The following is a 14,482-nucleotide window of genomic DNA, read 5'->3' on the forward strand; positions in this document are numbered from 1 at the left end:
TATTTATTTGGTCACTGTGATACTATCGAAGTTTCTTTCTTTTTGCTTTTAATTTAATCGGCCTTTGTCTGCCTGTTGGCAAAACTCAAAAACAAGTTTGATGAAACAAAGCGTACAGATACAGACATAACGGTGCAGTACCATTAGAGACCATGGGGGCAGTGTCGCTGTTACTTCCCGATACGTAGCCCTATTGAGACATGAAGAAGACATAGCAATGGTGGAAATTCTCAGTCGCGATATATTTAACAGCCTCACCGACCAGCTCCTCCGACAACGCTGCCTCCGTTTTCCTCTCTAGTGCAAGAGGTACATGGTTAATACTTCTTCCACTGTCACCATGTTGGTTTTGGAGTTTGTCGTCATCATAAACGTTTGACTGTGGGCTCCTCCCCCTGATGGATATATAGGGGAACAGCAATACCAACGCATCGAAGTTGGCGATCAGTGACGTTTTTCAGTGACAATTCTGAATGTAAAGGGAGCGTTAATGGGTCTTTACACTAAATGCTATGAGAACCAAAATCAAATTTGTATTTGTGATTAACCATGAGCTTTTTCATGAGGTTTTTTGTTCTGTTTTGTGACTGTTCTTTGAGTGGCAGTCTCCATAGAGCATCTAGCATTGTGTTTGTATTAGCAGTGGTAATATCACTGCCTGCCAGGTTTCCCAAAAAGAAGATATGAGACGAGGAACATAAAGTTTTATGGCACGTCATTAATTCAAGTTTATAGCTATATCCGCAGCAGAAACCCTGCTGTGTAGGTCACTGCAAGTCGAAAGCGATTATGGTTCTGACTTCTTATTGCTTTAGGGTTCTCACGCTTTCATGGTGAACACTACCTTTGACCTCTGGATGTTAACGGAGTCGTTCTGTGAGTGCAACCTCAATGCACACCTGCTTTTCCTTTGCTGAGTGCTAACAGGTATTTACACCCTTCACAGTTCAACAGTACATTTGCTCAATGATTCAGTGTCCAGGGTCTCGAGGGAGGCACGAGGGAGATTGTTGAAGCTTCCAGTTTCTGCTCCGATAAAGTTGAAGTTATCTCGACTGCTGCAGAGACAGGGAGTCGTCTCCGACAACATTTACTGAAACCTCCACACATTTCCATATATGCAGCAGTGAGATAAGGCCCTGTCAAGTCGCTCTGATCAAACAGGAAATGTGTGGAGCTAAATAACTCTATTTTGGTCCCTCGTGTTTTGGCTAAGAAAGAATGAGAAAAGGGTGAACTTTTGAGATGATGATCATATCAACCCTCGACCAAAGGCTATTTTAATCTGACTGAAGCTGGAACAATAAACCGTGCAGCCTGTTTCACAAACAGTTTTTGAACTTTACTGCAATGTTCTCATTAATTTGGACACTTGTTGATAAGGGGCGCTGTTGGAGTCTGATAGAGGAGGTCTACTTTAAAAGGTAATGCACTTTGTCATGCATGAGGCAAACAGACGTCACTTAGACTAATGCTGCTAGTGTTAGTGCCCAGATGGATTTACATTATTTTTGTAATCAGGAGCCAAGTTCTGGGCTTTTGTTGTTGGCCCTCAGCCACAGAACTGACTGAGCTGCGTGGATTAAAGCAGAATCATTCCTGACGCTTTATGCAGCTTATAAGGAATTATTTGAGACTGTAATGGGCTAAAACTGTAAACTATTAAACTGCACCTTACTTCATTGGCGAGTAGTATAATTCCCTCACATTTATTCCCCCCCCTTTGAAGTCTTTATCTTTGAAGATAATGGCAACAGTTTGTCTTGAGGACAGATTCACCCAAACTAAAATGTAGACAGAATACATTAAAGCCATTTTCCCAGTTGTAGAAATGCAGTCCTTTTAAGGGTACATCACTTGATCCTCTGTGAAACCTATTGAGGTGATCTTGTGTGCCCACCTTCTGTTCCCGAAATCATATTACAAATCTTATATTAAAAGTGCCATCTAGTGATCGAAGCACGAGCTGAAAGGAGACGAGTTTCAGTCCTTTTAAGTCAAAGGGACTCGTGTTTTGAACATGCTGCATATTACTTTTTATTATGCTGGTGTGTGGCAGGGAAGACAAACTTTGAAAACATAGTTGTGCGTTGAAAAAAATTAGTATTTATTTAACAGTTGCTGGGAGAATATGGCACTAAGCAGAGTGCAGCGCGTTTTTTGAGGAAGGAGCACACATAGACAGTACATAAATGGTAGGGATGGGTCCGATCCAGTATTGGTCTTGGGCTCCAAGACAAACGTTTTTGACGGATCGGGATTTGCCGAAGCCAAAGTACACGTAAATAAAGTGGAACGGTGGTGTTCGCTGACAGGAGAGCAAGTCTGCGTGAGGTCAAGCAAGGCTTCGCAGCTTGTGAACGGACAGTGTATCCAAACATGTCGGATGTTTTCGCTTCTTGAACGCAGTGTGGATATTAGTCAAATATCGCTGATGTTAGACTTCAGACGTCTGTGCTACATCACTTACCAGTTGGGAAATGTATTTATTTATGCAGCGTCTTGTATCCATTCACTTTCTACGTATATCTGTCTTGGATTTATTAAACATCAAATGCTGTGAAACCTTCAGAATGGCACATTTGTTTTTGGGATGATATTTTTACGGTAGTCAGGATTTTATGTTTGCCTGACTTCCTCATGTGCTCTTTGATTGACAAGAGCCAGATTCAATTCGCAGTTAAGTTTGATTTTTATTTCATAATGCTGATTTTCCCGGAATATGGAAGAGATTCTCAGATTGCCAGTTCTGTAGATAGTAGACAAACTCTCTATGTTGACATTCTGGTTCATACTACAGGCTGTACACGTGGTACAGGAGACATATTGAATGATTGATTTGGGAGTTGATGTCTGGCCCGCACAAGAAAAGGGATTTGGATCATTGGTTCTTTGGTTTTTTTTTTTTTTTTTTTAAACCCTGCACTAGTAATGTTGTATGTAACATTAGCAATACTGTCAGTAGCAGACACTAAGCCTGGCAATGAAGTTGCATTTGTACTACTATATAGTTTCAGTAATAAATGTATAGATCTGAAGCTTAACATGCGAATGAAAGCAGAAATCTGCCAAACTCTCTGTTGTGCAGTCTCGATAAAAGTCCATTCAGAGGAGCAGGGAATGTCACTCAAAAAGCACAGAATTAATATTGGAAACATTAGACTTAACTGCTGGAGCCGCTCTGGTCTTCGTCTGCTTGTTGAGTGATCCTGCAGTCACGGCTTTGACTTCTTTCCTCATAATCATTCTACTGTAAACGGAAAAGTCTGCACAAGGGATTTAGGGTTTCAACGTTTTCACCACCAGGCGTCTCTCAGGGAGACTATTTGCCTTTTACTGCTCATCACATTTGACAGATGAGTAAAAATGATCTGTTTAAAATGTGTCATGAGACTCCAACCTTCACATGACAACTTCTTTTTTTACTTTTGGTTCCCATAAAATTGAGGGAGTCCTTTTTGATGTCAAGAATAATATCACCAGAATGCCACACGTTTCTTTCTGTTCAAGACAGTTTATACATTAAATTTTCAGGGCTGATAAAAAAAAAAAACAGACAGCAGTTTCAGCTTTAGTGGTCAAATGAGTTGACGCTTTTGAATTAAACGGATAAAATATCAAGTGTTTACTGCAGATGCGAATCTGTGAGCCTTGTATCCAGTCCCTCAGGAGCAAGTGATTTCCTTGGAATCACCAGGAATTGTCCTGCGGATGTTGATGTTTTAATGTGGTGGTGGTCTCCAGATATAAACAGCCCATCTGTTAAATTGTCTTTGGCTTTGTCTGTCGCTCAGCTTTGCTACAGTTGTTGTGGTTGCGGCGGAGCCAGTGTGGCTGGGTTTCGTGTAGCTATCTAACATGCTGTCTGTACCTCCCAGTGTGCTCCATCCTGTCGTTTCCTCCTTCGGGACAGCGCTCTCATCTCTTGCCGTCCCACTTATTAAATCCTCAGTAGGTCAGACTGAGCATTGGCTTAAACTGTCGTGTCTTATTTAGGTGAGAGAGCTACTTCTTTTTTGTGGTTCCTGGATCACAGATCAAAACAACTAACATAGAATTGAAAGTTACATATTTTATAATGAATGTTTCTGAAGCCATGGTCCCTCAGTCTTTCATAGACAAACCCCAACCATTGAGTATCACAGGAATAGTCAAACGAAAAAGTTGGAAAACAAACTGTTGAATAATCTCATTCTCATTAGTGGAGTGTGTGAACTAGAATAATGAAATTTTCTGAATGAAAACTGTGGCGCCAGAACCTCCCAAATGTGGGACAGTTGGCTGGTACTGACCTGAATCCCCCCGTGTGACCTGATCTGCTGCTCCGTGGCACAACACCAGCCTGTGTTTTGACAGGCTCTTAGCTTAACTAGTGGACCCTAAGTGCAACTTTGAGGGCAGCCAAATGACACGCTCTGCTTTGGATTAGATTGACTAAGTGTGCTCTGGAATTGCAAGTGTGTAGCGCATGCGTCAGCGTCCATCTATAGATTATTAGATAGACATTTGTAGGCACCCACTCCCCACCACTCTCTGGCGCACATGCATTCCTCCATGTGTCCTGCTATTATTCCTGCTCCTGCGAGTGTAAAGGAGACTGTGTTCCCGTTTGTTACTGGGCCCCCTGTCCTGTCGCTCAATTACGACTTAAAGTTAAGCCCGTGCACACGTGTGGCTGCACTTGAAGAAAAAACACTTTGTAATCTTTCCCTCCTTATACATTTCACTGATACTGACTCCTTTTTGTGCGTCCTGACAATAGCAAGGGAGCACAATGACTTGAATCTGGTCCATTTCTTTGTTCATCTTTTCTCATGAGAGTGAGTGAAGGTCTTCAGGGCAACGTGCTCATGTGACACATCTGCATCATTGTTTGCCTGAGACAAATGGAACGCCCCAGAATTTTTCTGGGGTGATATAAATATTATTTGGGACTTTTTCACTCTCTCCCTATTGTATTTATGAATCTGGACCGGACCAGATCCATCAGTAGCAGCTGGTAATCCACTTCAGCCCGGCTGTAAGGAGGGTCCATGTCCATTTAAGGGAAAACTAATTTGTGGGCCTGACACGAGTGAGTTTAAAGCCCTGATCCGATCTGCTGCTTGGCTGCTCTCTAACCTCAGTTTGCTCTGGAAATTATTACACTCATGCGCACGTTTATGCAAAACAGCACTGGACCTACGTTCACCACCTGGATGCTCCTCGTAAACAGGTTTTTCTCAAAACGTGCCACATGTCGTTCTGAAAGATGAAAAGTGAAACAGCACATGTTCATCCACTGGGAGTCAGAGGTCAGGACTTGACCTGAAGGGTTGTTGTCTTTCTTAAAACAGTAGTGGGGGAGCAAACGTGCACAAAAAAAACAGTGAATTTGAGCAGCACCCGCACTGGTGTTGTGGAAGGGTACAGGTTTCCAGTGCACAACGGCGTAAGATGTTTCTCATTGAAATACTTGGTGCAGAAGGACGTCATTTTGACAAATCTGAACATGTAGCCCACTTGCTTTCTGTCGGTGCAGTGATTCAGAGCACCTGTCTCATTTCAGTCATAAAGTCGGGACAGTTGTTTCGCTCAGTGGGAAGTTGTGACACAGTGACTAGACTGTAGTATGTCGTCCTTTCGAGTAAAACAAGTTTAGAGGTTTCCCAGACTGAAGTTGCTCACCAGCTGGTTGTAGATTACAGTCAAGCGAGGCATTCAGACACGTTAATCGACTGTGATTGATTGAGCTGTCTGAGTAGGCTCTGCACTGGATTGAGGTTTTCGCTTCATAGTAAAGTTGCTGTTCTTCAGGAAGTGACTCAAATGCATCCAAGCGTTTAGGGAAAACCTCAGCAGGTCTGCTGTTATACTTCAAAAGATTTGCCAGAAATCACGCTTGTAATTGGAATATGATTCTTGAATAGTTGAGCCACAGTTTCTGGTTCCTAAAATATTGAATACGTGGAAGCGCACATTGATTCCCTATTACTGTCTTACTTCTTCCATTGGTGGAAGAGGAGGCATTAGATTATATTTTGCCTTTGGGTGTTTACTGTTAAACCTACCGTTTTCTACATAGTGTATTTACATTTTACGATTAGCACAATTATTACAAACATAGTTACAGATCAAGATCAAAAAATGGTTATCAAATGCATCAAATCTGTGAACTTTCATTTTCAATCCTTGTTTATTTCTAAATGTCAAACAGGTTCCTCCGCACTTAACTTTGGATTGGCTTTGTCCCTCAGCAGTGGGCAGTGATTGAAGTCAAACCTGTTCCTTGTCTGGGCTTCCTTTTTAACCTTTTAACACTAAAAATATAGCCACATGTCCTGTCTAAGAGAGAAGTACTGGCCTTGTTGCTCCTGAATTGTCTTTTCTTTCATCACACCGTCTGTAATAACCAGGCCAGACAGGTGAGTACGCCTCGTCCGGCAGGTGTGTCAGCTGCTTCAGGTAGCAAACCAGCCCAGACTGTGATTTAAGGCGCTGACAGCTGGATGACGGCGTCTGTTAGTAAAACATATTTTGTGTGTGACCTATTTGCTACATGACTCATGCGTCTTCTGGTGGGTAACTGAACTGCGTGAAAGGCTTCTCTGCTTCACTGAGTTTTTGTCTGCTGCCAACGGACTGTGGGCTGGTTTGAAAAGTGACATTATTAGGCAAAAAGGTGTCGTCACATGAGCGCGTGTTTCCACTGCTGGCCTTCTAACGGCTGGTCTGTTGAAACTGGCTCCGGTCCAAGGTGTGATATTATTTACTTGGCTTGTGGCTGCTCATTACCCACCAGTATGAGGAAGCAAAAGGTCTCATTTGTTTTCCCCTTTTCAGATTGGGAAAGGAAAAGTCTGTTACGAGCATTTGCCGCGAGTCGGTTTCTTACATCGACCAATCCAAGCTTGCTAATTTTTCCGCCTGTCCACTGACTGGCCCATTCAAACCGCTCGTAAACATCAGATTTCCCTACCTGAGTTAGCGTGAGGTCAAAGTCGGCCCGGCCTTCAGCTGCACACATAGGTCAAATATTTTGAACTCTGACACGGCTGGAATGTCTATTCAAAGTGAATAGATGTTTGTTACATGGCGAGTTGTGATTCTGCCTTTACTGCTGTCAAATAAATGACCTATAATGATGAACTATATGACTATTAAAATATTTTGATCCGTTGATCTTCATTGAAGAACAGATGTCATATGTTTGACCCGCCTGCAGGCATGATAAGAAAGACACTTATCCACGTTTGCCTAAAACATCCTGCTCCTCATCAGCAGGAAGTTATTTTATTTTGAAATGTGCCAGAAGTACTCTAGTTTACTCCATTAATCATGTCTTGTGTCGCCAACAAACTATTTGATAAAATATTTTAAAATAAGATCTTATGAGGCAATTCTGAAGGAAAAACAAACTGAATGGATTTTAAATGTTTTTTTTATGTCTCATTGTATTGATTTCAGCAGCTGCATACTGAATATTTCACTTGGACCGATTGTGACTTTTGTAATATTAAATGCTTATTTTAAAGGCTGTGATTGACTGTATATAAATGGAAAGAATGTATGGTCAATCCCAGACGCTTCCAGTGAGGCCTCCAAGGAAAACACAAATCCCCTCATTTCAGCTGGCATCGGCTTTTACTCACAGTGTGTAAATGCTAGTGTAAATTAATACTTTAATTTTAGTGATGTCACTTATGAAGGCACACTGACCCCAAGTGGCACTGTAGCTCTGCATGACTGTTATCACTCCAGGACGTACGCTCATTTCCTCACTCAGCGGTTCCCTGCTGCCACGTCAGAGATGTGTCACTGTTGGTAACATTCTGTGACTGTTGAAACCAAGTTCCTATGATTTCACTACCATCCTCTGTTTCTTCTGAGTCAGCCGGAATGTGAGGAATGACCTGTCCTCTTTTCCCACCCAGTTCTCTTCTGCCCTTTTTTAGGCATGAGCATGATCCGCTACTCTTCTCGGCTCACTTTCTTTATCGCCGCCATTTAAACTCCTTCCTGGTCTTTCCTTTTAGAGGGCTCAGCACTTTGAATTTCCACATATTAAAGTATATAGGAGAGCCCCTCGGAGCATGAACGGCTGTGGCTGCATTTTTGCAAAACCGCAATAAGACCTCAAAACCACCGGCCTGCTCCACATCTCCTGAGTCCCACCCCCTTCATCGTCGTCTAGATCCAGATGGAAGGGGACAACGGCCGCCACTACAAACCATCAGGGTGCTTAGCTCAGCTTAACAACCTCTTCCAGCTACCTCTTCTTCAAGTTGTCCTTCATAGACTTGTGTTTGTACTCGCCAAGTTTTAACGAGATCAGTGGGAACTGTTGAAGTGTTTGAGCACCAGGGTGTGTCCTCCACTGAGCCGCTCTTCTCTGCGTGTGCCGACAGGCTCCTGCTGTATCTGAAAAGGGGGAATCAGTCTCTATTGTCCTCCATCTTATCCTCTCAGCTGATGTAATAAATGATCTCAGAAAAGTTGCCTTTGTCGACACACACATTTCCACATAGACAAAGACTCGATTGGTCTCTTTTGAAAAACACTCTCATGACCTACTGAGTGTTGAAAGTGCTTCAATTGGAACTCCCTGAGCCTCTCCTTCTACTCTTAATCCATTCTGGCCTGCTCTCACAAACACCTGGATCGTGGCTTGACCCGCCGATCGGAGCACCAGCTGCTGTCGTGACTGCTTCTCATCCGCTGCCCCGCTTGCTCAGGTGGCCCTGTCTTTTTAAATTAGAGACGTCGGTTAACTTGTCAGCACCAATCTATAAGCCGCCCATTCACCGGCCTGACTGACCCTGTAGTGCCACAGTTTTCAAACTAAGCCAAGGCTATTAGTGAGTGTCTCACCTGCCTCCACTTCTTTGTAGAAGTATATTCCATGATTTTTTCTTAAATTTAGAATCATGGTGGAAACAATATGATCAATTAAATTCATACTATCACTTTGCCAGAGGAGCTTTCTTTTCCGCAGTAGTTTATTAGAGATGATCCTGACCTGCTAAGAACTTTGGTTCACAGCTACTTCATTACACTTTTCAGAAAATTATTTGGTGTTATCTGTAATGGTACGCAATTATCTGCAAGTATTTCACATTAATTTTCATCATTAAAACATTGTTTCATTGTTAATTAGACAGGTAATTGGTTGGACAATGAAAAAATTTATTTTTTATAATTTAGAATTACAGCACATTCTTCAGCAGCCTGCTGAGGCAGTAGTCTAGCATGCTGGGAACATTTCAGCTGACTTTTATTTTGATCATACGTTTACCCCTTTAGTAACTGAATGAATAAAACACTTCTCTGTGAGTGTGTGTGATACTATTACTGAAGAATAAAGACATTTTAATTTAATAGCACCTGATGCTAAACATTTTAAAAGACAAGGTATTATAATAGCCTACATAAACTTTGGTGAACCATATAAATTCCTCCTTATTTGTGCATCACCAATGCCTCTCGTAAACAAATACCGCTGCTGCTGAATTAATTTGGCCTTACTCTCTTTTTTTTTTCTTTAAACATGGCCATTTTGCTGTGGTCAACTGTCATGCAGGTGCAGATCTAGCAGTGGAGAGTTACTGGAGTTTCCGTGCCAAACGTCTGTCAGTATAGCGCCTCAGTAACACCCATGGCTTGTTTCTGCTCACAGCTGGATGGAACCATGGATCTGGACGAGAGACGCCTCATCCGTTCAGCCATACGGGAGTTGAGACGGAGAGAGATTGAGGACATGGAGGCCGCACTGGCAAGCAAGAGATTTCGTCCCACGCGACTGAAGCAGCAGGAAGACAAAGAAAATCAACACAGGTAACAACACACACAAACACAGTGAAAGAAAATGCTGACAAGTCACAGCCTCAGTGTGCCTAAAAAGTTCAGTGAAAGATGAGACCTGTGTGGAAAAATCCACTCAGGATGGGTGAGGTCAGGAAAAAAAAAGGTTCCATTTAGTGCGGATGATCAAAGGTCTGTTTAAATCATGGGGGTTTGATGGTAGCAACGTCCAGGACAAGATGCTTTTATCATGCTTTTAGATGCTTTTGTCTTCATTGGACCGTTTTCTTTTGAGCTCAGTAAACACCGTACCCAAAGAAACACCTCGCCTGCGAGTGGAGTGTCAGCTTTTAATATCATAGCTCTCAATCAAGTTCAAAACAGGAAACACTGGTCAAATATCCTCTTTTTTGCCCTTGTGTTTAGTTTAAAAACAAGTATTCAGTTTGTTGTTGAACTAACTTTGAATGAGAGAGAAGAACAATATTTTGATTTAAAATATAAACACAACCTTTTGTGCTTTTTGCACTCAATATTAAATTCTTGCAGAAATATCTATGCTTTTTTCCTCAGTTCCACAATCTATTAGTTTTCCTGTACTAGGTCCTACATAAACCACCAGTGTAAGGGAATGAAAGAAAATGAAAGTATCATGGATTTGGTAGACCCAAGACACATCGACTACACTGTTACTGTCTTTGTCGACTTTATTGTCTTCATGACTATGAACCATGCAAAGCGGAGCATCAACCAGCAGCAACCCGGGCTTAAAAGAAGGCAGTCTGGACACATACTGTTGTTGCTATCTATCGTGCATCTGGTTAAACACTTGCAGCTCAGGTTATACGCCTCTTGTTTAAAAAAAGAACCATGCAAACAAATATAAAAACTATTGAAGGGGACAACAGGGTCTTAAAATATAAACAAGGCTGCACGGGGTGATCCTGACTAGCAAAGTTCAAAGGTCATCCCAAGTTCTTTACTTTGATGACTGGACATTGAAGTGTATTGATTATTTAACCATCAAAATTACCATCTGCTTCTTGCTTTAGTAATGAAGTGGTTGTGTGCTATTACATTATTTCTGTTGTATAGTTGTATAGCAAGATATTAGCTGTTCCCTTTTATGGTCACATCCTCCTCTCAGACACACAAGATAAAATGACCTTCCTCTGTAGAATCTCATTTGAACTCTTCAAGTCAGTCAAATGCTCGGCGCTTTTATAACCAGTAAGAGAACTGTTGCTTCTTCAACTGACCATACAGTTGGTTCTCACTTTGAATGAAACCTATGAGCAGAGCTGCTGAGCCCTCCAGAGGAATTGGTGGAAAGTGAACTCTGAAGATTCAACTAATAAGGAGGCAGTTTATCAGCAGATTTGATTCAAGTAAGAGGCACCCAAGGTTAGCGTTGTTCATAAGTTTTATCCCACTGACAGTAGGTGGCAGAAAGGGAAATATATAGAATCAAAGATAACTAAAAAGGCAAATGATACACTATAATAGCTCCAAAAAAATCTGGACTTTTGTGTATTTTTGCTGACAGGTGTCGGTACTGAGAGTCATTATTTCAACATCTGGAGTGGATGTGAAGACGATGGCCTCACGCTCTCTGCCTTTCTTCCGCGCTGCTGAATCCTATTAAAGCCTGTGGCAACTCCTAATCATTTCCATTCGCTGCCCCTCTTAGAAAACTTGGGTTACAAAAACAATAGAAGCGCCTCACTTTTGCTCGTGGAGAACGTTTACCTGCGAAGCTAAGGCTCGCACTCAACGCACACCGCACGGCCTCGTCTCAACGCCATCCCGTTCCACTGAGTAGTGGAATTTGAAGTATTTGACAAAGCACCAGCGCTTTAATTTCACTGACTGGAGGAAAAGTAGGGATGATGAGAGAACCATAGGAGTGTATGACTAATATAAAGCCTGGAAAGTGGAGAAATGTGACACTGGGAAGAGGGAACTTTTATGAGACCTCTGTCAGAGGGGTGCTGCGACGCTAGACTGGAATACATCAATTTCATCTCTTCAGTTCCTGTATTTGTTCCCCTGTCCACAGGTCGGAGTTAAGTGGCACCTTGGATTCCTTGTCTCTTAAACTTCAAGCCATTAAGGATATCGATGAGCTCACAAAAATGGTAAAGAGGAAACAAGTCATTTCATTGACAGCATTTTCCTGCATTTGCTTAGTTTGTGTGTGTGTGTCTGTAGCTCCGTGCTGCCAGTGAGTATGAAGAGAGAAAGATGATCAGAGCAGCCATCAGACAAGTTCGAGAGGATCAGCAACAAGGCAAGTCAAGATACTGAGTCGTTGGTTCAGAAATAATTTTTTGGGTTTTGTGGGGTTTTTTTGTGGATTTTTGTTGATGTGTTGCGCTTCTGAGAAAGTTGTATAAAGGTTAAGGTTAAATCCATTCGTGTTTCCACTATTGTATATGTTGTTAGTGTTTAGGTTCCAAACAAGAGCTCTTGCTCAGTACCTGGAAGTCCCAGACAGATACTACCTGTGTCTCTGAAGGTTGATCAGATAATGGATTCCTCTCGTTCCTTAAAGCTGTCTGGTCTGTCTGGGGCCCTTGTCAGTCTGTGGCTCTATGATAGTTAATGTAGAAAGAATGCAAAATCATTAAATCAAACATGCATCTGCCACCTCTCTTACGGTGCTTGTTGGGCATTTACGAGTAATGAAACATGTAATGCTGCTTTAGAAATTCTGTAGTACTTGATGTCTCATCTGTCTCAACTTTTGTGTTTAGGAAGTACAGAGAAAAGCAAAGGTCCCTGTTTGGAACTGGAGAGCGTTGAGCCCCAGAACATGATGGGAACTGTGGTAAGTTGTGTTTGTGTTTTACACAATTCTTAAATGAATGGTTTAGTTTGAGAATATCATTTCAGTCACCACCAGAATATCTGTTTTATTTAGGTCCTGTGCTCATGGCATCATAGTTAAAGTTGTCCACTGAGACTGAAGAAATTTCAGTTTGCTTTGTAAAAATGCCAATCAGGACCAACCAGGACCCAGTCGTAGCTCTAATCACACATGTCAAACCCATGGCCGACGATCTTTATCTGGCCTCCCAGGTCTTTTCATGCGGCTCACTTTCAATACAGTGCTCTAGATTAACTTCAATATTTAAAGTACGATTCAATCATGTCAAATGAAGATCGCTGTGATTAAGTCTTGCCATTTGGCAGCATCTTTAGTTGCACACAGATTATTCTGGAAGCTGCCTAAAAAGGAAAAATGGTGGCGCTGGAAGACAAGGAAACGAAAGAGGAGAACATGCCTGAGTCATTGACTCAACAAAAACTTCAGATTTTGTTTTCTTAAATCAACATAAGAATCCAAATTCATGTGTTGCTTTTCATCATCATGCTCTTCTCGTGATCCTTATTTGAACCGCGCACCCACCTCATCCTCCGCTTTGCTCAACTTAACTCGGCACTGTCTAATTTGTGGGTGACATGTTTGCTCGCATGGCTCCGGTGACCACCGGTTTCTCCGCAGCCTCGGCGAAGAATGCAGAAAACAAGGCGCATTGTGCTAAAGTTACACAAACTGTCAGGAGGGTGGCCACACCACACGCATACACCCACCAATGTACACAAACGAAACCTCAGCCCCTGATGCCAGAGAAGAATGTGTACTTCATCATTCTGGTCGGAGGAAGAGGAATCACACGGGTTAGTCACAGGTCTTTAGTCGACTGTGCTCTTGAGCAACCCTCTGGGCAGGTGTTCTCTACAGAGCATGCTGTTAGCTGAGCGACCCTCTGGTGGGCAGCAGCAGAACTGTTTTTTATAAAACGTCGTCTTGTGAAGAGATTTAGTGATATGATTGTTGCAGTGATGTGGAGGCCTAGCATTTTGGCAGAGTCTTCGAGGGGCCAGACATGATCTTATCTTCTGTGTTTGATCAGGGTTTCAATGAATGCTCTGTTTGTTCCCCACTGGATCAGATTGTAATTCACATTGTATGCGGTCCCTGTTGTGGGGATGGAAGTTGAGGAGCTCTTGTGGTTTGTGAGAAAATTTAATCAGTCGGTATCTGGAGCTGCGTGCGCCGTCTTGACAGTCGGAAAACAAGTTCTGTTTTGCTTGAATTCGTGTGTGAGTATGTTTTGTCCTCAGAAAGGAAGCAATGTCACGTTTGTTTCACAGGACGCTTTAACTTTCAAACCATTCATACCTCACTTCCTCTTTAGCAGCTGAGTCCTGGAGCAGCGGTGAGGTCGGAAGCCCCAGGTGGTCTGATGGATGAGGACTGGTGGCTGGTGTATGGAGGGGGGGAGGAGTGGTAGAGTCAGACAGACAGACAGGCAGCCCACCAGCTGTTTCACAGCAGTTGAAGTCTGTGCTGGAATGGGGACGTGGCCAAAAACAACATCAACCAGTAGCAGCAGGGCTCCTTCCAGTCACATCACAGCGGCCGATCTCTTTGAGCCGAGCGCAGTTGTGCCGCAGATGGACGTCGCAGATATGGCACGCACGTAATCTAGCAAGCGTTCATTACGAGCTTGAAACAGTCAGTCATGCTTGGCTTTAAACATAAATACAGTGATTAACATTTTGCAGATGATACCCACACATCTGGTCTCACTCTTGCCCAGTGGAGGAGTGACAGCTTATATTTTGGGTGCATCTCTCTGAAAATGTACTGGGCGCAACCTGTCAGTCAAGTCCATCCTAAAGGTCTGGAAAA

The 14,482-nt window shown here is 42.6% G+C and overlaps 1 protein-coding gene across 1 annotated transcript; it reads left to right on the forward strand.

Moving 5' to 3' along the window:
• The first annotated feature begins 136 nt into the window (after positions 1-136).
• LOC128762370 (smoothelin-like) lies at positions 137-14,081 on the forward strand. Its single transcript, XM_053870588.1, has 6 exons — positions 137-309; positions 9,656-9,813; positions 11,840-11,918; positions 11,992-12,070; positions 12,537-12,610; positions 13,986-14,081. Exons 2-6 carry the CDS (start codon positions 9,668-9,670, stop codon positions 14,079-14,081), a joined length of 474 nt encoding a protein of 157 aa, XP_053726563.1. The 5' UTR covers positions 137-309; positions 9,656-9,667.
• The last annotated feature ends 401 nt before the right edge of the window (positions 14,082-14,482 follow it).

This window comes from Synchiropus splendidus, chromosome 7 (genome assembly GCF_027744825.2).
Source record: "Synchiropus splendidus isolate RoL2022-P1 chromosome 7, RoL_Sspl_1.0, whole genome shotgun sequence".
NCBI lineage: Eukaryota > Metazoa > Chordata > Actinopteri > Syngnathiformes > Callionymidae > Synchiropus > Synchiropus splendidus.

Excerpts from the sequence above, each read along its gene's own strand:
- LOC128762370 (XM_053870588.1), top strand. The coding sequence starts at position 9,668 with ATGGATCTGGACGAGAGACGCCTCATCCGTTCAGCCATACGGGAGTTG. Across the intron at positions 9,814-11,839 it reads GACAAAGAAAATCAACACAG|GTCGGAGTTAAGTGGCACCT; the intron begins GTAACAACACAC and ends CCCTGTCCACAG. Across the intron at positions 11,919-11,991 it reads TCGATGAGCTCACAAAAATG|CTCCGTGCTGCCAGTGAGTA; the intron begins GTAAAGAGGAAA and ends GTGTGTCTGTAG.